The sequence below is a fragment of the Sinocyclocheilus rhinocerous genome, unplaced genomic scaffold, assembly GCF_001515625.1.
Source record: "Sinocyclocheilus rhinocerous isolate Xijiao unplaced genomic scaffold, SAMN03320098_v1.1 scaffold1565, whole genome shotgun sequence".
In the NCBI taxonomy this organism is placed as follows: Eukaryota; Metazoa; Chordata; class Actinopteri; order Cypriniformes; family Cyprinidae; genus Sinocyclocheilus; species Sinocyclocheilus rhinocerous.
Genome location: NW_015655464.1, coordinates 71,445 through 94,873, shown reverse-complemented (window position 1 = coordinate 94,873; position 23,429 = coordinate 71,445). Strand labels below are relative to the sequence as shown.

Genomic DNA, 23,429 nt, shown 5'->3' with positions numbered 1-23,429 from the left:
TTATTTCCCGTGAGCCATTGCGATCATGTTATTATCACATTGCCAGATTATGCAGCATTAAATCTTGCGTTCTTTGCAGCCACCCACTTAAAGGGGTCATGAACTCCATTTTTTAATTATTTCATAATGTTCTCTGAGGTTCACTTATAATGTTAATGTGATTTTACATAAACAACATCATCATTTAGAAGTAATAGGCTATTTTCTATCCTGTTTTTGAGACTCTGCAGAACGGACTGTTTCTGTAGGTGGAACTCATTCAAGACTCACAAGTAAACGGCCACTGCTATGATTGGCTAACAGTTTCACTGATTAAAATAACAGATGGACGCTGCTGTGACGTACTCTGAACACAACATGGGTCATTTGGGTCATCATTGTTTACTTTCAGTCTCTCTGAAAAGCCTGCATCATATTGTCTTGTTTAAAATAAATCCATAGTAAAGCAAACAAACAGTGTTTCATCGACATGATCTGGAGCTCTTTGCTAATTTTACCTTGTATTTACACCGGATACGAGCGGCGCAATGCAACTATAGACAACAGAGCCCATTTTAATCTATGATTTTGTCTACGCTGGATGCGGCACGGATTGACACAACAAATCCCCGACAGTAAACTGCTGTCCCGCTCTATTTCTGACATACAAGCATTCGCGCCGGTTCTGAGCTGAAAGAGAAATTGATTCGCGTCATGACGCAACAACGCTCACGTCTGATCTACATATGTTAGGATCACAAGGAAGGCAATTCAAAGACTATTTTTTACAAATTACACTACACCGTGTCTTTTAATCTAGTAATGTCATCTGAATGGTTCTGTTGGAGTAATCCTGTGTTTGCGTCTTTGTAGTATTTCCTCCTACTACTACAAGCGTGTATCAGTGGGCGTGGCTAAAGAGTGATGTAGAAGCAGGCGTTGATCTTCTCCTGCGGAGGCAGTGCTTAGCCACACTATTGCGTCATAAAGTGGCATATTCCAAAACGAGTCGTTTTCTGAGCTTGGTTTCAATAAAAGCTGTTTTTAAACTAGTGAGAAAGTTTTGAGATTTGAAACTTACAGGATGTTTTTGTAGTACATTGACCTGTTATATGTCAAAAGATCAAGGGAGATTTGATTTCTCAGTTCATGACCCCTTTAAGAACCACCCACTTAGACAGGACAGAGGGAATGAGGGGACAGAGACCAACCACAGTTTATTTTGTTTTATGTATTGGTTAAGGGCAGGCTTACCTGAAAGAGACACTTTAAAAAAAAAACACTCATTCAAACATTTCGCTCATTCAAACAAAAATTTGCAGTAATGTATGTAGATTTGTGATTATAATTGATATTAGTCTAAAAATAAGTACTGATTATTTTACAGACAATAAATCAAAACAGGGTATACAGTTCTGATTGAGGATATTTAGTTTACTAACATTACTGCATTTTCCTATTTTCTAGCTTGCTTCCTAATCTAGCAATTCTGGCAATTCTAATTTACAAATGGTTGGCTACTTGACAAATTGCTTTTGCTCCCCTTTTGTAAGTCACTTTACATAAAAGCGCCTGCTAAATGCATAAATGTAAACGTAAAACTATCCAAGATTTGATGCCATTTACTTGGCAAATCCTGTGAATAAGTGCAATTTTGTTTCCTGGGGGATTGGTAAAAACTATTAATCTAAAATTAATTTAGAATCCGGAAGTTGTGTTGCAGTCGGGTAATCTGATTGGACCTTGTGATTATTCGCAAGTCGCAAGTTTTGTGTGCAGCATGCATCAGATGGTCAGTAAATGGACTGTGAGCGGCCTGTGGGTGTGCCGTCGGAGGCTGAGACTAGAGTAATGTAAACAAGCACTGCAGAACCATCCTGGACACCTTTTTGTCTCTCTCAGAACAATGAGAAACAGATGAGGCAGTTGTCCGTCATTCCTCCCATGATGTACGATTCCGAACAGCGGAGAGTGAAGTTTATCAACATGAACGGTCTGATGGATGACCCAATGAAGGTCTACAAATCCCGCCAGTTCATGAATGTCTGGACCGAACATGAGAAGGAGATCTTCAAGGAAAAGTAAGTAACAGTGGCTTATATTGGCATGTTAAGTGAGTGAGTGGGAATGTGCTTCATTTTTTTCTCACCTTTGTCTCTTCTGTGACACAGGTTTGTGCAGCATCCAAAAAACTTTGGGCTGATCGCTTCATTTCTGGAGAGAAAGGTGGGTTTTCTGTTTTATGACTTGGTGTCACACCCAGAATATCCCTGGATGTTCATCAGTAGATGTTTGAACTAAAGCACTGTAACAGCTTTACTGACTCAATCACACCTACCCACCCAGAGACATCGTTTTTTCATTGTGTTGTGGTATTTTCTTCTCAAATTCAAGCCCAAGTGATACAGCTGTATTTATATTTTCTCTCTCTGCAGTGTGTGTCTGATTGTGTGCTGTACTATTATTTGACTAAGAAGAGTCAGAACTATAAAACTCTTGTCCGACGAAATTTTGGGAATCGGCGGCGAAGGAATCAGGTATTTTAAAAAAAAAAAAAAAAAAAAAACTTTTTTTTTTTCTTCACTTACGCACTTTTCTCTCACTCTAAGCATAGATTTGACAGTAAGCTCTTGCACATTTTGACAAATATAGTGTGATCCAGAAAATTTGTGCATACTGTACATATGTACTGCAGGAATAGTAAGAGTTGTGTGGTAGTATGCTATTTTCAATATAGCAGCACAACTGCATTCAACATTGATAATAATAAGAAATGTTTCTTGAGCACCAAATTAGACTGAAGTAATGGCTGCTGAAAATTCAATGTTGCCATCATAAGAATAAATAAAGCTTTAAAATATATTAAAAGAAAAAACAGTTCTTTAAAATTCTAATATATCACAGTTTTACTGTTTTTACTGTATTTTTGATATAATAAATGCAGTCTTAGTGTGAGCACAAGACTTCTTTAAAAAGCGTTTAAGTCTTTTATGACCCCAAACTTTTGATCAGTAGTGTATTAAGTATGCACTAAGTAACGTGGCAATACTGAATGCAGATGTTTGTCAATATTAGCAGTTACAAACAATAATTTGTAACTTACATGTGTTGGGTATTGCAGATTTGATGCTCACTTCACAATAGGTGTGTTCCGATCAGTGAATGACATTAAAGAACCGCGAGAACGATTAGAGAGAAGATGGCTCCATAAGCTTTCTATTCACTCTTGTGGTACCTTGATGTCATACACCGATCTGTCTGTGCAGCACTGCTTCAAGTCAAACACACCTATTGGCATTCACTGCAAGGCAGCATTTTGAGTAGGGCTGCATGATATATCGTTTCAGCATCGATATCGCGATGTGCGCATCCGCGATAGTCACATCGCAGGATGTGCGATGTTTAGTATAGGCTACTGATCGTTATATTTATACTGATTGTTTTCTTTGCTCACACACAGACACGGTGTCTACACTGGACGCGACAGCTGTACAGAGATACCCATTTCTAAATACATTTAGTAGCAGAGCTACTGCACGCGATTTTCAGTGCTGGAAATCCACCTATCCTTTGTTGAAACTTCCGCGTCGTCGTGGAGAGCGCAGGTCACGGTTGCTTAGCAATGGCAGACGCCATGAAAGCACAAGCTCCCGAGCGCTTTGGAAAGAAGGAGAAAGCGACGCGACTGGCGTTTTCCCACGCGTTTTTAGGCGCGACATGTGAACGGCCCCAACATCTGTCTACACTGGACGCGACCGTTGTATATAATTTGAACTTTGTGTCAGTACGTCATAAAGAGAACGCGGCATCAGTTTACTGTCAGGGATTTGTCATGCCTCGCTGCATCCAGTGTAGACAGCATAATGATTATAATGGGTTCATTGTATTTTGTCGCGTCTCGCCGCACCGCTCGCGTCTGGTGTAGACACGGTGAGAGCCACGCAGATGCACGTGAACACTGAATTCTGTTCACTTCTGCGTCTATTTGTGCCTGAAATACTGTGCTCTGCAAGTATCCTTGTAATCGCAGTTTCTTATGACTTAGGTGAAGGGAAACAATTGAGAAAGAAAATGGATGTGTAACAGTATATTGGTTTACAGCAGTTTAATGTTCCTGAGGCTTTCTGTGTTATGAATGTTAATCAAACATCAAAACAAAGAAAAATCACATTTGTAGCTTTAACAGATTTATTAGATTTAATTTATACAGTGAAGACTATGCAGTGTTATTTTACATTTGATTATTCAATTTCTGTACCTGAATACTCTTAGACTTATTTGAAAAATATAAAGCACTGTTTATTTCATTTGTATCTTTGTTCTGTTATGTTTATCTATGCTTGTAATTTGTTTATTTTCTATGCTGATTTACTCGCCTACAAAATCACCCCAATCATAATTTTTTCCCCCAAATAAACTATTCAAGTAATGTGGTGATTTTTTTTTTTCATATCGCAATATATATCGCAAAAAAAAAAAAAATATCGCAATGCGAGTTTTTTCCAATATCGTGCAGCCCTAATTTTGAGTAGTTTGCTTTTTCCTCCCGGAAGTTTTGGTGAGAAAATTACAGAAATAATGCAAAATTGCAAGCTGTTGTGTGGGGAATTGTTGAATTTGAATTTGCATTCATTCTTTCATTCTTCATTCTTGCATTCATTCTTGCAAACAAGCAGAAGGACTGTTTTGAGATACAGTTTTAGTACTCAAGAAGTCCCCTAGTGTTCAGTATGCACTGTTACAACATCTGCATTTCAGTCTGAAAAAGCCTGCATGCTTTTAAATATACGTGCTTTGAATGTTTGTTTTTTGTTGTTGTTGTTTTTTCTGAGAGGGGATGTGTTTGAATCATGCTTAATGGGAGGTTGTGCATTTTCTTTTTTTATAAGAAGGGGTGTTTGTGGTTGTTTTTGTGCGCTGTTGACGATGTGTTATAAGAACTCTGACCGTGTGTGTGTCTGCGCGCCGTTTATCAGGCAAAAATGCATCTGTGCTTTGAGTCTCTCTCACTTGCTCTCTCTGATTTATGGAGGGCTGCAGAGCTTTCCAGGAATCTGTTTTATCCGTTTGGCACAGCTGAGAGGCTACATGCTGCTGTCAGGGACCACAGAGTGAAAAGAGGAGAACTTGAGAGTTTCAAACTACAACTTGAAATCTGTTTGAGCACAGTATCTGAGGCTTCTTACTTTCACATATGTATACTTACTCAAACACAGTGTTTTAGAAGGGTGAAATCTGGCCATGGCACCCAAACCAGGTGGTTATCTGATTGTTACATGGACAGATGATTTCAAATAAACATGAAATTGAAACTTACCCCATTTACTTCATTATTAAGTGTTCAAGGTCGTATCGTGTCCGACCAGTTTATCATCAATGCAGGTTATTTTAATAATATTTGTATCAATCTTTCATCAAAATCACTTTTTTTTTTCTTTCTGAATGTCAACTAGGCAGAGCAGGCTATTGGTTAATGTTAACCAAATTTACCCAAGCTATTTAGGTGTTGTTTTAAGCTACTGTTGTATGCAAAAATAACAGCTCTTAAAATCTTAAAGGGGTCATATGACGTTGCTAAAAAGAACATTATTGTGTGTAATTGCTGTAATGCAATGTTTACTCAGTTTCAGGTTCAAAAAACACATTATTTTCCACATACTGTACATTATTGTTTCTCCTCTATGCCCCGCCTTTTTGAAATGCGTCGATTTTTACAAAGCCCATCGGTCTAAAAAGCGCGGTGTGCTCTGATTGGCCAGCTATCCAGTGCGTTGTGATTGGCCGAATACCTCAAGCGTTTGACCGAAATGTTACACCCCTTACCAGGTTCAGGAAACTTTCCTCTGTAAAATGTGCTGCACACACTCGAATATTTGGTTTGTACTGTTCTGGAACAGTGATGTAAATTAAAAATGAACCACTGATTTCTAGTTGTGTTCTCTTTTGGAAGGCCAAACAAAGAAGTTTGGCTTTTGCAACGAAGCACACAGCGTCTCCACGACATGTCGGCGGTGGCAACAATACTACAGCGAGAATAAAAGTTACGCCTTCTTTCTTTGCGTATACATTTGGGCTGCGTTATGCAAATTTTCCCACACAGTGACATAGATATGTGGCCGTGTTTGAACGAGGCGTTTTAGGAAGGCGTGGATGAGCGTTCACTTTTATAAAGAATATCTCTTTGGGTTTGAGACTTTAATCTTTGTGACTTCTGTATGCACAAACGGCTTTTAACACTCCAAAGACCAAGGAAAATATGAAATCGCATCATATGACCCCTTTAATGTAATAAGAGAAACAACATTACCATTGGTCATGATGCTGGTGATCTTGACCTTCAGCTTCAATGTCGCATTCAAAAAGTTTGTATTTGTGGTGAGGGGACTGGTCCTCTATATCAGTGTTTCCCAACCTTTTTTTAGTCGCGGCACCCTTTGGAAATTTTAACAAACTTGTGGCACCCTACAAAATTAATTTTGTCACAATATTTGAATTTCTAACTTCGATGTGATAATTTGAAAAGTATAGATATTCGGTACAACAGGGAAGAACTGCAGAATATAATGCCATACAGATATTTTTAATATTATTAAAAAAAGTTGTCCATCAATGGTGGCAATCGCTAATCTAATTAGCATCTTAACTTTTTTGAATATTTTAGCAATTTAAAAATATTAAAAAAGGATTTTTTTACACGGCACCCCTGCTCTCGACAGACGGCACCCCAGGGTGCTGCGGCACCCCGGTTGGGAAACACTGCTCTATATTATGGAAGTAAAATGCATTATTAGTGCAATGTATCTTTTTTTTTTACTTTAAGTCAAGAAACATAATTGGACATTATACCTGTGTTTTGGTTCTGAATATTTGGTCTGTCTGTTTTATCATTCATCTGTGATGGTGAAAGATAAAGATGGAAAATGAGTAAACAGCTAGTAATGGATTTAGGGGCACGTTTAATAATGTAGATGTATGCCATTCTATTTCATTGTGTAGATCTCATCTTAATAAACTCAATACTAGCATTTTCAGTCTTTGAAAAGGAACAATTAATGGCCTACTTTGAACTTGAATTTTGATTTGTAATGACCTGGACTTGACAAAACACACACTACAAAGGACGTTAAAGGGACAGTTCAGCCGAAAATGCAGCTTCTGTCATCATTTACTCACCTTTATGTCATTTCAAAACTATATGACTTAATTTCATCTGTGAAACACAAAAGATGATATTTTATACCAACATTCTTAAAACATAAACATAACATAAAGGTTTCTAACGACATCAGAGTGAGAACATTTTTGGTTGAACCTATCCCTTTAATAAGGATTTAAGGACTGATAGACATGAGTCTGTGGAACTGAGAAGTTATTTGACAGCATTTGGCTTGACCAACATACTTCAAGTTATCATTTCATTGCTCAGTAAAATAATTCATTGCTCATGTGACATTGATATCACAAGATTGTCTGTGACGAAAAGTATTGTAGTCTTGCCAAGAGTTATCTTGTGTGTTCTTTGTAATCTGCTTTCGCAGTGTGTGAAGTAGTACAGACACTGGTATTATGCTATTGCAGTCTAGTCATCCAATTCAATGAGCAATATCCCATAAATTATTCTTCCCCTAAGTTGCCATTAAATCCTCTCTCTCCTGGTCTGTTTTCATGGGGGTGCTTTAAAACTTTATTTTCTTTATTATTAACATGCTTGCATTCCCTGTTAGTATCCTTTACCATGAGAATATTTTCGAAAAAAACTCAAACCTAATACCATATCTTTTTCTGACTAAACATATTGGATTGAGTAAATGTTTTTAACATTTGGTAAATGCCAGAAACACTGAGTTAACACAAGCGCTGCTTGATGTACAAGTGATATATCTTGGATATTATCATACATATGAGATGAGCATCTACACCGCCTGTCTAACTCTATTATCCCTCTGTCACCTCTGTGTGTGTGTGTGAGCAGCTGCTGTACGTAATCTGCATTATTTACAACTATATTTCAGCCTTTCTAAACAGAGCGGGAAGCGCTGGATAAGAGCGTGTGTAACAGAGAACTTCTGTGAACACCGCTGCCATGCAGATCACAAGCTCAGGCTGCAGGTCATTGAAAGCATGTGTCTTTGAACCAGGAGTTGAGCTGCAGTAATGAGGATCTGTTCCACACACACACACACACACTCCCTGACCCTTCAGCCCCCAGTAGCCCCAGGCGCTTTCAGCAAGCAGGCATATGCACAGCTGTTTTTGTTTGCATATGTGGCCGTAAGTGTTTCCTGGTGTCTCTTTAGCTACCTGGATATATACAGTGTAGTCTTGGTTTCCTCTACCACCTGTTGTGATTCTTATGTTCACATGCTGATTAAAAAGAGAGGGCAAGCAGGCTCAGTTTTTATCTTATCTTTAAAGCGTTCTTTGTGTGTGTGTGTGTGTGTGTGTGTGTGGTGTATGGTCTGTTAACTGAGCTTGCCTGTGTGTGGGTGGAGTGTATAACCCTGCTCCACATTAGAGACCCATAAAAGTGTTTGTGTCAGTCGAGTTCAGCTCACGTGGAGTACTGAACGCTGTTGCAAACAAACTTCAGCTTGAGCTTTCTGTTCCCAGAGTCCCCCGAGAATGCTATAGAGAAAGCGAGCGAGAGAACAAGCCAGAAAAATATGCATAAGCGGGAAGAACAAACTTTTATTCCTTTTTTTCCTTCTTAAACTGGCAGCCCGTGTGTTCTGCCGTCCCTCTAGAGCTTTTTCAGAGAAAGAGGGAGGGTTGGAGAATGTGTGTGTACGCGAGACACCCCTCCTGAGCTGCGCAGTGGTATGCGCTGTTTGTACTGACACCAGTGAGAAAGTTGTGGAGCAGCTTGCTGTGCCAATCAAAATCCTGACGGGGCTGGGTTAAGATCGGTCAGTCTCCTCTCCCCTCCACCCTGCGAGGATTACCTGGGTTGACCCTAGCACCCAGATTAGCTAGCGCGCACACATTTTGTGTGTGCGTGAGATGGAGATACCACCGCTTTAGCAGGCTCAAACAACCCTGTGGCATGCTTTCTTGAAATATGCGCCATTGATCTGCGAGCTGGGTCCCGCAGCTAAGGATCTGATCCAGCGCAACGCCGCTGTCAGGCAGCCCGAGGCGCGCTCTCCTGCTCAGCCTGTTCCTGTCACTAACTCTGGCCTCGGCGGCACTGCATTCTGGGGTATATAATGGGATGAAAAGGACATTCATGAGGGGCAGATAAACATAGATGAAGGTACTGTATGAATGAGTGAATGTGAAGTAGTTTTTGCGTGGTTTTGGAGGCTGTTGTGATTGTTCGTTGAGATTGTAGGACTCCATTCTTGTTTTTGTTTAGAGGCACAAGCCATGGTTAAGATTTATGTATGTATTTATTTATTTATAATATTTAATAGGACATTTATGTCTATTTTGTTTGTAGTTGATAGTAAGATTGTTATTATTGTAGTTTTATATATTATTTAATTTATTATTTAAACTAATTATTAATATTTAAATAATTATTAGCAGTTACTGTCACGATATCAATATCAGCAGAGTGCACGTATGTAAGATGTGTGTGGTGGTGATTTGCTTGGATGTGCTATTGACTTGGTGACATCTACAGGATGGGAGGTGTGCTGCTAATAAATTTTAGCAAATTTTCATGCATCTACTTGAAAACAAAATAAAAGCATAGATTTAAAAAATCAATCTTAGGATTTTATGAATCAAGAAAAATCTAAATAGATATTTTTTTGTAATCTGCTAGGTTTGTTGACAATCAATTTTGTTAGCAAGTTATGTTTTTCTTGGCCTGGTTTCCTCTCCCTCCTTTTCCTGACTGGTTTATTTGAGCTTCTGCGGAAGCTTGTGATTGTCTTTACTGTTACTTCACTTGGTTTAGAAAATTGTGATACTATTTTTACTGAACTTTCTATGTGTTAGAGTTGCATCTTTCACTGCACATGTTAATTCATAGTGATTTATAACATAATCAGCCTCTTTTCCACTCTTCACATATATCAAGTCACTTTTGTTTTGTTGGGAATTGAAAAACTTTAAAATTATTAATAGTTACAAAATAAATGTTTTTATCATATGAAGTTTTGATAACTGAACCAAATGGAGACTTTTGCTGTAGTTGTTTGTAGTACAGGTTGTGGTAACCACTGAATCACCTCTGTCACACAATGAGTACAGATACAGAATGAAGTGTGTCCAAAGATCACTGAAAGCCGTACAGCTAAAGTTTCTAATAAAAGATTAGGTGACATTACAATATTGAACTTTAAAATTATTAATAGTTACAAAATAAATGTTTTTATCATATGAAGTTTTGATAACTGAACCAAATGGAGACTTTTGCTGTAGTTGTTTGTAGTACAGGTTGTGGTAACCACTGAATCACCTCTGTCACACAATGAGTACAGATACAGAATGAAGTGTGTCCAAAGGTCACTGAAAGCCGTACAGCTAAAGTTTCTAATAAAAGATTAGGTGACATTACAATATTTAGAATATTTTTCATTCTCACTACCTCTCCCTCGAAAAGGTCCACCCTGCTTAAAAAGACAAAAAAAATCCTGTCTGTTAATGTAGCTTGTGAAAACATTTAATATTTTCAGTCATGCAGTCATGTGCTAAGTGTGCAAGTGTTATTAGTAACTGTTTTTTTTTTTTTAAACCATGGTGCGTGTTCCTACACATCCAGGATATCCCACATTCTGTTCTTTTCTTCTGTACTCCAGCTGTTTTTGAAAACAAGAAGGTGTCTTATGAAAATGTCCCTAATGAGCCCTAAACCAGCCTAAATACACTCTTCCTTAAACCGATTTGTCAACTAGTCGACTCACAAGTAATCGATTTTGAAAATGTTGTATCACTTCCCTACCTTTAGGAGATCAGCCCTCTTTTATGATCCTGGCATATTTCTACACCTAACTGACATCCAGTATATTACCTGAAACTGTTTATATGCATATTTAGCTTTATAAAAAAAAAACCCTTCTGTATGTTAGAAGGCTGAAACACCAGTATTTTCATCTCAGAGCAAACCATGGTGCGTGTTCCTACACATCCAGGATATCCCACATTCTGTTCTTTTCTTCTGTACTCCAGCTGTTTTTGAAAACAAGAAGGTGTCTTATGAAAATGTCCCTAATGAGCCCTAAACCAGCCTAAATACACTCTTCCTTAAACCGATTTGTCAACTAGTCGACTCACAAGTAATCGATTTTGAAAATGTTGTATCACTTCCCTACCTTTAGGAGATCAGCCCTCTTTTATGATCCTGGCATATTTCTACACCTAACTGACATCCAGTATATTACCTGAAACTGTTTATATGCATATTTAGCTTTATAAAAAAAAAAAACCCTTCTGTATGTTAGAAGGCTGAAACATCAGTATTTTCATCTCAGAGCTCTTACACACTCCAAAGTTTCATTAAGCTACGTCAGTAATCATTTAGAATTTATTTTCAGTGTTTGTTCCCAAACAGTTAGCAATGATGTAAGAACACAGTGACCATGTTGTGTGACTTCTTGTGGCGTGCTTGGAGATTCTAATTGCAAATGTTGTCCAGCCAAAATTGTTGATTTGTGAGTTGCTGTTGTATAGTTTTTACCCACACTCAGTAAAATAATGGCTTTAAAGTGCTATTGCAGTTTTGCTTCAGGGTTTAAGTAAAAGTTGAAGGAACACTCTGGGGGTTAAGTAAAATGGGTCAAAAAAGACGATATCCTTCTGTTTTGTGTAAACCTATTAATTTCCACGATGATATGGTCAGTACATGAATGAGTAAAATCTTGCCTTTTCATCAGGACTTGAATCCTCAATTAAGACATGAACAGAAGCTTCTCTATAGCAGTGTTATTTTAATATTATATACTATTATAGTGTTTATTTGTGTTTTGACTTAGTTTTTATTTTAATTAATTTAGAGTTTGTTGTGTTGTGTTTTATTAAAACATTAAAACGCACCCAAACATTTTTTTTTATTTAACATTTTTTATTTTTATTTCCGTTTTAGTCATTTTTATAGATCAACTTAAACATTTTCAGCTTAAATTTCCGTTTAATTTCAATTAAGTAATTTTTGTTAAATAGTTTTAGTTTGTTAATGATAACAAATATGCTTTATATACCAGCATATCTGTTATAAGCAGTTAAATTGTCATGTTTCAAACCTGAAGTGCTCAGAGATTGGTGAAAGGGTCATAGTTTATAATGAAGTAAACCATCATTCCCATATAAGCTGTCAAAAAAAAGAGAGACCGCCTGTAAAGAAAGTCTTTAGATGAAATGTAAAGTCATTGTAAACTGAGCTCTGAATGGCAGAAATGGGATTTTATTGTGATCCATTATGTCAGTTTGTCAATGTGCTGTAAGTGGAAGAGAGCACTGAAACAAGCACATCCTCCTCCTGCCCTTCAACCTAGAGATCTTGCGTCCGCTCCATGCTTGCTATATGTCTTTCATGTATTGGCCCCTTTCTCTGTCATTTTTATTTTTGTTTTGACCTGAATTATCTCAGTTTCCCTTCCTTCCCCCTTATTTGTTCTCCACGTCTCCGTGGCAGAGGTTCTGACATGTTGGGGGGTTTTTTTTGGTCCCATCTGGCAGCTGCGCAGCTTGTTTGTTTTGGCTGAGCCCTGCTTGTTCCAGTGCTTTGCTTCTCTTTCGTGGAACTGACCAAGCAGGAGGAGGGGCTCCAGTTCCTCTGTCCGAGCCAACAACCATGATAAAGAACCTTGGGCCATTAGCACACTGGCTTCCTCTTCAAACCGAAGGAAAAAAGACCCTCTCCACCAACTGCAGTTCTGCACTTAGACTAATGTTAGTCTAAAGGAGACCTTAAATTTTTTTTTTTTTTACGATTACTTGCATTTAAACACACATTTTCACTTAATTGTCTGACTCTTGGCCTGCATGTGAAACGCTGCACTAGACAGTGGCTATGCTCACGTTAGAAACCTAAATATTTAGTTTGATAATTTTGCTTTGTTTACATTGGTTTTTATGTGTAACCTACATTTGTAATCAGTGAGAAACTGACCCAGCTCCTTTCCTATTTGTAAAAACTATAAAGTCACCTGCTTTGCATATGCTGATATTTTTTTATGGATGGATTTGCTTTTTATTTAACTTCTTTTGGACTGATGCATGCAACACCCGCTGAGTGGCATTAAACAGCTTGAAAGATCAAAGACAAATTTTAATATAACTCCGACTGGATTCGTCTGAAAGAAGAAAGTCATATACACCTAGGATGACTTGAGGGTGAGTAATTTATGGGCTAATTTTCATTTTTGGGTGAGCTAACCCTTTAACCCCTAACAAGATCTCATGTTTGGAAGGCTGTCAAGTAAACTCAAATTGCAAACTTAATTTCCTAATAGTTCATTTTAATTTAATAATTTTTTTCCTCGTAAAGCTAAGATTGTTTTAAAAGTTTAAACGCATGTGAAACATCTTGATAAATTAGATTTGCTTTCTCTAAACCTTAAAGGCGCAGAGTAAGTGATTTCTGGTAGCCAATGTTGATATTTGAAAACACCAAAACAAACACGGCCCTACCCCAAAAGGGTCTTGCCCCTATTTTGATAGCTCCGCCCCACATATACGTACGCAACCCAGGCAACGATTCGTTCTGTGAAACAAAGCAAAACCAATGTTACACCGTGTCTACGGACGTGAGCGGCGCGGCGCAACAAATCCCGACAGAAAACTGCTGCCGGGTTCTATTTATGACGTGCTGACACAAATTTCAAATGGTTTTCAACGGTCGTTTGATCGCGTCCAGTGTAGTCAGACTTTAGCTGTTGTAGACACGGTGTTACTCACCTATTGAGAAGAAACAAAGCAACCTCGGCGTCCGATCGCAGGCCTCCGCTCCTTGAGTTCTCTCCAGCGCTGGAAAGCTGATCTGATATTTACACGGGTCCTACTTCTTGCCTTATCTTTCCGCAGACGTTTTCCTCTTTTGTTTTTTTATCCGCCATCTCTATCTTTCTGTCGCTCGGCTCGGCTAATGTCCGTCCCATGCACTGAACGCGCTCTCCTCCACATCACGAGTAGACACGCCCCTTATTGCTGATTGGCTACAAGTTTGTTTTGCGATTCGGCCCGAATCAGTTTTCTAAAGTGTTTTTGAAAAATCACTTACTCTGCCTTTAAGAAGCCTGAAATCTCTCAGTTTCTGCACTGACTCTGCTGGCCTCCAGATGTTCTACAGTACAGAATCAACTTTATTGATGCTGTATAATGTTGTTTGCACCTGTTGGATAAATATGGGTCACATCACATCACACTTTTCTTTGTCAAATTAATTTATTAAAGTATATGAAAAATGCTATTCATGCATACAGTGACTTGAATACATCTCTTCTATAATGAGCATGTTTTTAATTCCTGAATTCTGAATTCTGAAATGGAAAAAATCTTACCCGACCCCAAATTTTTGAACGGTAGTGCATGTCATTGACCCGCATTTATTATATCGATTGTGTGACTACAGATACAAAGAGCCCAATTCTCTGTGGTACATGTTTATTTATGCATGTTCATGAACATTGGAAACAGATGGGTTTTACTCCTGAATTCTGCTGTTATGAGAAAGACACTCTTTAAACTTACAGCATAAAACATTGGGGCATTGTGTTTTGTGCGTGTGGATTGTGTTTCCTAGGTCTCTGTTCATGTGAGCACCACCTACACGACTTTGTTCTGATTGGCCAGTACTTGCTCTGTTTAGCTTTTCTCTCACTTGATCATCTGCTTCTCTGTTCATATTTTCCCCCCTCTTCTTGGTCCTTTCTGTTTGTTGGTGACATCTATGTCCTAATGTTCATCACATGTTCACATCATTGTATGCTGCGCATGTTTAGATGTCTGGCCTCCTTTGAAATACTGTTTGGCCATTCCAGTCACGTCAATCATGCGTTTTTAACATTTGACCCATATTCTGTGTTTGTGTCATATGTATTAGATCTTAAGAATTCTGTGCTCATTGTCACACTGAAGATTAGATACGTTTTCGAAAGGCAAAAAAAAAAAAAAGCACCATTGAGCACGGAAAGCTACATTTTTAAGAACTTTCTAAGCTCAAGATAAGCTCAATTTTTTTTTTTTTTTTGAGGTAGTCCAGCCAGGTTACTTTGTTCTTGTTATTCAGTATCAACTATTTTGCACAGTGAAGGTGACTCCATTATTCAAATTCGTTTTTTAACTTTCTGTTGTCAGGTTATATGAGAAATGGTAGAATTGCAAAGCTTTTTTACTTTCCTTGTTAGGAAAGTAGGCCTGAAGGGATGTGATGAGTGAATGTGTGTGAAATGTGGTTTATTTTTTTTTCATTTAAAAAAGTAAAGGAGAGACAGAAGATAGATTAGCAGTAACCAGACAGGAACTCTGACTGATTCAGTCCAGAGCAGGAATGATTTAGAGCATGCATTTCGGTTTGCTGTCTGGCTTTAAACTGAAGTGAGATCAATTTTGTGGTCTCTATCACAATAGCGAACAGTGAATGTAGAAAACTCCTTGACAAAGTTTCCAAGCTAAGGAAATGGCAGTCTGAATATAGTCAAGAATTCATTCTTATGACATGATCTGCACACAATTTTCATTTGTGTGTGTGTGTAATATACACGGCCGTTCAAAAGTTTGGGATCAGTAAGACTTGTAATGTTTTTTTAAAGAAGTCTCTTATGCTCATCAAGACTGCATTTATTTGATCAAAAATAGAGAAAAAAACTGTTAAAGTGTCACATGATCCTTAAGAAATCATTTTAATATGCTGATTTATTATTAGAATTATCAATGTTGGCAACAGTTGTGCTGCCAAATATTTTTTTGGAAACTGCGATACATTTTTCAGGATTCTATGATGAATAAAAAGTTTAAAAGAACAGCATTTATTAAAAATATAAATCTTTTTTAACAATATAAATCTTTGCTATCACTTCTTAACAATTTAACACATCCTTGCTGAATAAAAGTTTTAATTTCTTTCAAAAAAATAAAGTATAAAAATTTACTGACCCCAAACTTTTGAACGGTAGTGTATATTGTTTGAAAAGATTTATATTTTAAATAAATGCTCTTCTTTTTAAAGGGGTCATATGATGCAATTTCATTTTTTCCTTTCTCTTTGGAGTGTTACAAGCTCTTGGTCCATAAAGAAGATCTGTAAAGTTGCAAAGACTAAAGTCTCAAATCCAAAGAGATATTCTTTATAAAAGTTAAAATCAGCATATTAGAATGATTTCTGAAGGATCATGTGACACTGAAGACTGGAGTAATGATGCTGAAAATTCAGCTTCGCTTCACATGAATAAATTCGATTTTAATGTATATTAAAATAGAAAAACGTTATTTTACATCATAATAATATTTCACAGTATTACATTTTTTCCTGTATTTTTAATCAAATAAATGCAGCCTTGATGAGCATAAGAAACTCCTGTAAAAAAACATTAAAAATCATTCTGATCCCAAACTTTTGACCAGTAGTGTATATATATTTCCAGTTTATTTCACATAAAAACTTGCTCTAACAGCACTAACTAGTCGTTATTGATTTTTAAAAAAACTTAATTGAGAGATTGCAAGTGCAAGCTTGTGCAACAAAGAAGGCGAGCTTAATAAATGTAGCTAAAATATCCACTTTGATGAAATATTTGTTAGAATCATGTTTCATCATATTGTCCATTTGGTGTTTGATGGTACATAAGCATTCCTTTGCTTCATAGCTGGGCTGACACAATTTAAGGTGAATTGCTGGTTATTCCTGTGATGGGAACCTGGTCACAGGTATGTGCTCTTAAAAAGGTCAGCTGTCTAAATGCCTCTTTTATTGTGGTTCTTTTCCTTTTAAAGCAGATAACGCGACCTTCACAGGAAGACAAGGCAGACGACAAGAACGAAGAGGACAAATCGGAGAAATCAGAGAAGAAAGAGGACGAGGAGAAGGAAGAGGAGGAGAAAGATGAAAAAGAGGACTCAAAGTAAGTTCCATGTTTGTTTGTTTTTTTTTTCCTACCATTTTCCTTAGATAGGTGTAATGAATAGGGGTGTAACGATTCATCAATATGGATCGATACTAGGGATGCAGCGATTAACCGGTTTCGCGATTAACCGCGCTTTAAAACGTCACGGTTAATTAATCGTAAAGGTTCCGCTAAACCGAGTGTTTCTGTTACACGGAACGGAACTGTTGCAACTTGTGCAAAACGAAAACAAAGTTACACTAGTGGTGCACCAGCTTAAAATGACGTGCTTATCAGAGTGTAGTATAAATAGGCACCTTTATTTTGGCACTGTCCACATTTTCACATAATGTCCGTCTAAGCATTACCGACAAGCGTGCATTCTCGTTCAAACTCGCGTATCAGGACTCGATATAAGGACTGCCCGAAGGCACGAGGTGAGCATAAAAGACGCTCGGGATTGTTTGCGGAACAGTCGAACGCTGTGTGAGAAGTTTTCTGCGCAGACATCTGAAGCGCGCGCACGCACACAGACAGCCGCTGTTTTTCCAATTGTTTATTTTCTTTATTATTTAAAAAAAAAAAGTGTATGCCTATTTTTTTGTTGTGAATGTCCCAATTGAGGTACAGGATGTGAAAATTTCAGATAAATGTTCATGTTATATATTTTGGTTGCATTTGTGAGTTAATAAAAATGTAGATGGTTGTTTAAAATAGGTATATAATATCGATATATCGATCGATATACTCCTGTATCGAATCGAATCGTAATCGTATCGTAGAACTTTTTGAGGTATCGGCAAATATCGTATCGTTGGGTATGAGAATCGATATCGTATAGTATCGTGACAAACCATCCGATTTACACCCCTATTAATGAATATACACCCCTCAATTCGCCCTTTTTCTCCAACTCCACGGTGAGATCTCAAAGGCCACATGCACACTGAAAATTTGGGAGCGACAACAGCACAGTTATTGTTTTGTTGGTATGATACAGGATTCAGTCTCAAAATTGCAGTGTTTTCTAAATTTTTGAAAAGTTTGAAAGAATCTTTTCACTTAAACCACTCAAATAATAGATAGTGGATAGATGTTTTGTTGCTCTCTCAATGAGTGTGCAGTAGTTTAAAGTAGGTAAGATTATCTGTTTTCTGTGAGGTGAGCCTTATTGTAACAGGGGCTTAAGATTAGCCTCATTAACTCATTTGGTTTGGAGGAGACGGTGTGCTTCACTCTGGACCTGTTATGTCACTACCAGGAATTCAACAAAAAGTAGAATAAATCATGAAACAACTAGGGGTTTTTACTTTTCTGTGAATACAAAAATATGGTACAGAAGTGGTTTTGAAATCTGTGTGAGCTCCTGTTATGGAAACTGTGATAAACTCCAAAAGACTAATACATCATAGCAGATGAGAAATTCGCACAGTGTCTGCGTTTGTAACTCTTGAGTTCTGCTCACCCTGACCATCTGAATAGATGTAGCTGAATAGAGTTCAATGCAGAGGAGAGCCTTTATTCCTTGTCTTTGCCCCCACAGGGACATCAGTAAAGATAAAGAGAAGTGTGAGGGAGAGGAGGAAGAGGGTAAGGAGCAGAGCACGCTACGCGGCCGAAAGACCGCCAACAGCCAGGGCCGCCGTAAGGGCCGCATCACCACCCGCTCCATGGCCAATAATGAGGCTGCATCTGTGGTTGCAGAGGAACCACCTCCACCGCCACCTGAACCAGGTAACACCCAAATGCCCATGCGCAACTGTTACTTGCTCTCTCTGGCCAGTGCTGCGTTGTCATCCTACATTTGTTGACCATGTGTTTTTATGCCTTGCAAACTTAAACATTTGGTTTGATGTGGTGCATTGAATATTATTGTCATTCATTTAAAATATGTTTATATAAAAACAGCTGTGCTGCTTAATATTTGTGTTAATATTTGAATAGAAAGTCCAAAAGAATAACTTTTTCTAACATTTTAAATGTCTTTACTGTCACTTTTTAGCAATTTTTGCCAATCAAAAACCTAATAAGTTGGTGTATTAAACAGTTTTAGAAAAGAAAAGAAATAAAAAAAATTATAAAAGAAAGTGAACGTTAAATGAAAAATAAAAATACATTTAATTAACAAATGGAGCCAGTAAACATGTAAAAAGAAAAATTTGAGTTACTGGCCTAACCAACTAGCAGAAAAAAATCTTATGAAAAATATTTTTTTTAAATCTTACCTTATTGTAAAGACTTAACTCTTTTTCATTGTCAAACAGTTTCACAATTTTTTTTTTAATGATCAGTCCAAACTGATTTCCTAATAATGCATCCGACTTCCTAATACTTGGGCACACAAGCACAACTGAGCCCAAGTCCTGATGGTTTATTCTGTTGCTTAGTTCTGCCAGAGCCCACACCCCCCTCTAAACCTGAGCCGGTGCAGAAACCAGCACGAGAGCCTGCGAAACCCTCTCCTGCAGCCAGTGCAGAGACACGAGGTAAGCGCTGTCTTTTTTTTTCCCCACATACTTTCCCTCTCTCTTTCTGTTCAAATAGCTTCTCACATCAACACACTCACTCACTTTGTCACCTCTCAAAAAGGTGCGTCGCTGTGGCTCTGTGATGTTTTTCTGCTGATCGTGTGGTCAGTCTGTGGAAGTGTGAGTGTGAGCTGTTCCTCTGTGACCTCATTACAAAGCCTGAAAGTCACCTAGTTCGCTGCTCTCTCTGACCGCAGCATGGTGTACGTGTTGTTTGTGGGGTTTGATTCAGTTGCTGTTGTGATAGAAAGGCTGCTGTACAGAAACACAGTGGATTTGATCCCTGAGGCTCATGAAACAGCATCTATCTCTTCAGCATTATTTCTCTTCTGTTTTTCACTGTTATGATATATAGAGTGTTTTTCTTCATTTTACTGTTCATTCCTTTTGCACTCTTTGGTTCCCTCTCTTCGCCTTTTTTTTGTTGCTCTTTTGCTCCATCTCTCTCTATCTCTCTCTCTCACTCTCTCTGTGAGATTGTTTGTCCATTCTTTCCTATCTCCGAATCCCTCTCTTCTTCCTACCACCCAACGCCAGACTCAAGGTCTCTGAGTTTGTGTTGCCGTGGTGACAGCGGGTGGAGGGATCGCCATGGAGACAATAATGAGAGGCAGGTAAACGCGGCGAGTCTCAGGAGGAGTTTGATTAGAGCGAAAAGGGGAATGAAAGACCAGCCTGATTGTTTCATTTAGCTTTTGGTGCCACTTTAAAACGAATTAAGAGACCTCATCGCTCAGTAAAAATTGTTCATTACATTTGCCCCTGAACGCAGGCTGCGTCCACGTCTGAAATTATAGCTGATTAGCGCGCCGTACTGAAGTTTAGTCACCGATTGTGTTTTGTCATTCCTTCTGTTTCACGATGGAGTCTCCAGTCTGACCTCTGTCCTCTGTATTATGATCTGATGGACCAGTAAAGCTATTAAACCTCTAGCCCTCGTGGGCCTGAAGAGAGTCTGCCCGTCTGGCCTAATAAAGTTTGTGTCTGTGCTTGATTTTTATCTTGTCATTCTCTGTCTTTAAAGTGGGTTTAAAATTTTAAACAGGCGCTCAAGAGCCATAATGCACCAATTCAATGTCTAAACCACCATCAACATGACAGAGCAGTGGAGTATGAGCATATAAACGTAACACGCACACACTCAGGGGTCACGGGGTAACGTAAACAGCGTCTAGTGGGTCACCAAAGAGACATTTATTTGAAGAGTTTTAGCGGAGACATCGAAGTCATCCAAACGCTGCAGGACACACACTAGCACTCTCGCATAAATGTCAGAGGTTCACACTGTGCTAAATCTGTCTTAGTGTTTATTCAATTTCAAGGAAACCCTCAGAGCGGGCGGGAGAGGAGAGCACAGGCTGTCTTTCTCTCTCTTTTGCTCTTGCTGTAGTTTGAGTGGAAATTATGTAGGGAGGGGTTGTTGCGCTGCTCGCTTTAGCTCGGCTACTGTTATGAGACAGACTGCCTAATGATATGGGTGAGTGTGTGTGTGTGTGTGTGTTGGTCTTAGACCCAGAAGGGAGGTGCTTCTGCACTCCTCCACTGTCTGCTTGAGATCAGCTGACTGGACTCTCCTAGAGACCGAGCATGAAAGAGAGAGACAGGAGAAAGAGAGAGGCGAGACTGCCTAGTTGAGTCCAGTAAGCGCCATGGAGGGAAAGCAATAAACGGGGCAAAGGACAGAAAGCTTTTGGAGACTGAGGGAGGGAAGGTCTTGAGGAGGGTGGAGGTCTCCGCAGCGCCCGAGTGTAAACAGATAGAGAGGGAGGGTGTGAGATGAGCCGTGTCGTACAGCGCTGATTGAGTTTTCCCTCACTGACGCTGCCGGTATGTGTCGCTACAGGCGCAGTTGAAGCTGGAGAGACGTCTCGCTGGACAGAGGAGGAGATGGAGATCGCCAAAAAAGGTACTGCTTGACTTTTACTTCAACTCCCTCCCCCACCCCCTCTCCTTCTCTGGTTCTCAATTGGCTGTCTGATCTAATTTTCACACACACACACACTTTTCACCTCACTTTTGCTCTACTTGTTTGATGTCTTTGTGGTTTTGCATGGGTTCCCATGTTGGGGAAGTTTGTGACTTGTGGATTTGTGGGTTGCGCTTGTGAGCATCCTCTTTGTAGTAGATTAGGACTGCACAGAAGAAACTGAAGTGACTGTGTGACTGTTTGACACACTATAAACTTTACAAGACGACCACTCACCCCATGTGAAAGAATGACAGGAATAGTGTGGAGGGCAAATGTTTTGAGTTGAAAGTTTAATGGGCTTGTTTAGTGAATCTCGCGGAATACATGAACACATGTCACCTCAAAATCAAAAGGGAAGAAAAAGTTATTATATGAGGTACAAGAAACTGAAGCCTTGTTATTGGACCATTACACTTTTTTTGTACTATGGCATTATTTCATGACAATTCAGCACATTGTTCACAAAATTCTTGCTTTGCAGAGTGATTATGCAGGGAAGGTGGGATCTTGCTTTGAAAGCTAGTTTGCTATTGCTAGCCTCTCCAAAATCGCCTACCCTACCTTTAATTTGATCAAAAGTATTAAAGACATTTATAATCTTGCAGTTATAATGTTATAATTTCTATTTTTGCAAAATGCAGTTCTTTTGAACTTATTTTTCATCAAAGAATCCTGAAGAAATCTCTACAAAAATATTATTTGTGTATTGAAATAAAATTAGTGAATTAGCAATTTTACTATTTTAAATTGTCCATTCAAGTCTGTATTTTACTGATTCAAATTTATTAAACTTTTTAAATGCATTGCATTGTTTATCAAACATAGATGAGTTGTGCACTTCCTCAATCAGCCGTGTTCATCTGCACATTTTACTTGAGCATTTCCATCATTACAGGTGTGATATTTGTGGTCAAAACATGAAATGGAACTAAGGTACTAACTATTCTACAGTGAATCTCCTTTTAATTTTGATTGCTAAAATACTTTTAAAAAATTACAGTATTTTATTCATATTTGCACATTAGTAATATAGTGTTATTTCTTTGCATTGCAGTAATGATATGTATTTTTTTTATTACGTCCTAATATGCGTTTCATTCAAAATTGAAATTAATTTAGATTTATTGGTGAAATGTGACTTGGACATGATCTTAACAGCCTGGAAAGGAGGACAGTAAAAATCTGCTTTATGTTCTTAGTTAGTGGATCACCACAACTTTTGTGAGCAGTTTTTGTGAATTTGTTGTCAACCCTTCTGAGACCTGGTCATTATGGATTCATATTATAGTGTAGACTAGTGTTGTCACGGTACCAAAATTTCAGTATTCGGTACCAATACCAGTGAAAATCCACGGTTCTCTGTACCAATTTCGGTACCAAAGCAAAACACAAAAACATGCTAATTAAAAAATTTTAACTACTCTAATAACAGCGATGTTCATTTCAATCCGACATTCAAATTAAAATATTGAATAATATTCATAACAGAAGCCGTGTTTCCCACAGACTTGCACTCTATTTGTGGTGGCATATATATGCAAATTCATTCTCTGCCAGCAGGAGGCGCTGTTGGAGTGGGAGAGATTGGAGTTAGAGCTCTGCATTCCCGCTCTCCCGACCAGATTTTTTGCATCGCGGGATTAAATTCCCGAATAAAACGCGGTAGCGGTCGGTAGCTCTGGTGTAATTTGAACGGGAGCGGGGCGGTCTAACAATATCCAGTTCCCGACGTCCATTTAGGACATCATTTTTACTATACTTTCATTTAATCCAAAATGTGTACATATTTAATTTTAAAGGGCTTCTGAAAACCTAGAGCAATTCAGCCAAGAATAACAACTAAGTTAGCTAAAAAAATTAAAAAATAAAAAAGCCCAGAACTTCTGACTGATATGACACAGACAATGTTAACCATTTGTACATTCTCTAACACGCATATTTTAGATTCACAATTCATTTAAAAGC

At 38.3% G+C, this 23,429-nt stretch overlaps 1 protein-coding gene across 1 annotated transcript in view; it reads left to right on the top strand.

The window, feature by feature from the left end:
* LOC107718342 (nuclear receptor corepressor 1-like) overlaps positions 1-23,429 on the top strand; it is a 128,275-nt gene that overhangs the window by 44,442 nt on the left and 60,404 nt on the right. The window contains exons 12-18 of the mRNA XM_016525389.1: positions 1,882-2,060; positions 2,151-2,205; positions 2,415-2,516; positions 16,858-16,985; positions 18,511-18,701; positions 19,355-19,453; positions 21,339-21,401. Coding sequence (XP_016380875.1) covers positions 1,882-2,060; positions 2,151-2,205; positions 2,415-2,516; positions 16,858-16,985; positions 18,511-18,701; positions 19,355-19,453; positions 21,339-21,401 — 817 coding nt within the window. The remainder of the gene's footprint in view (positions 1-1,881; positions 2,061-2,150; positions 2,206-2,414; positions 2,517-16,857; positions 16,986-18,510; positions 18,702-19,354; positions 19,454-21,338; positions 21,402-23,429) is intronic.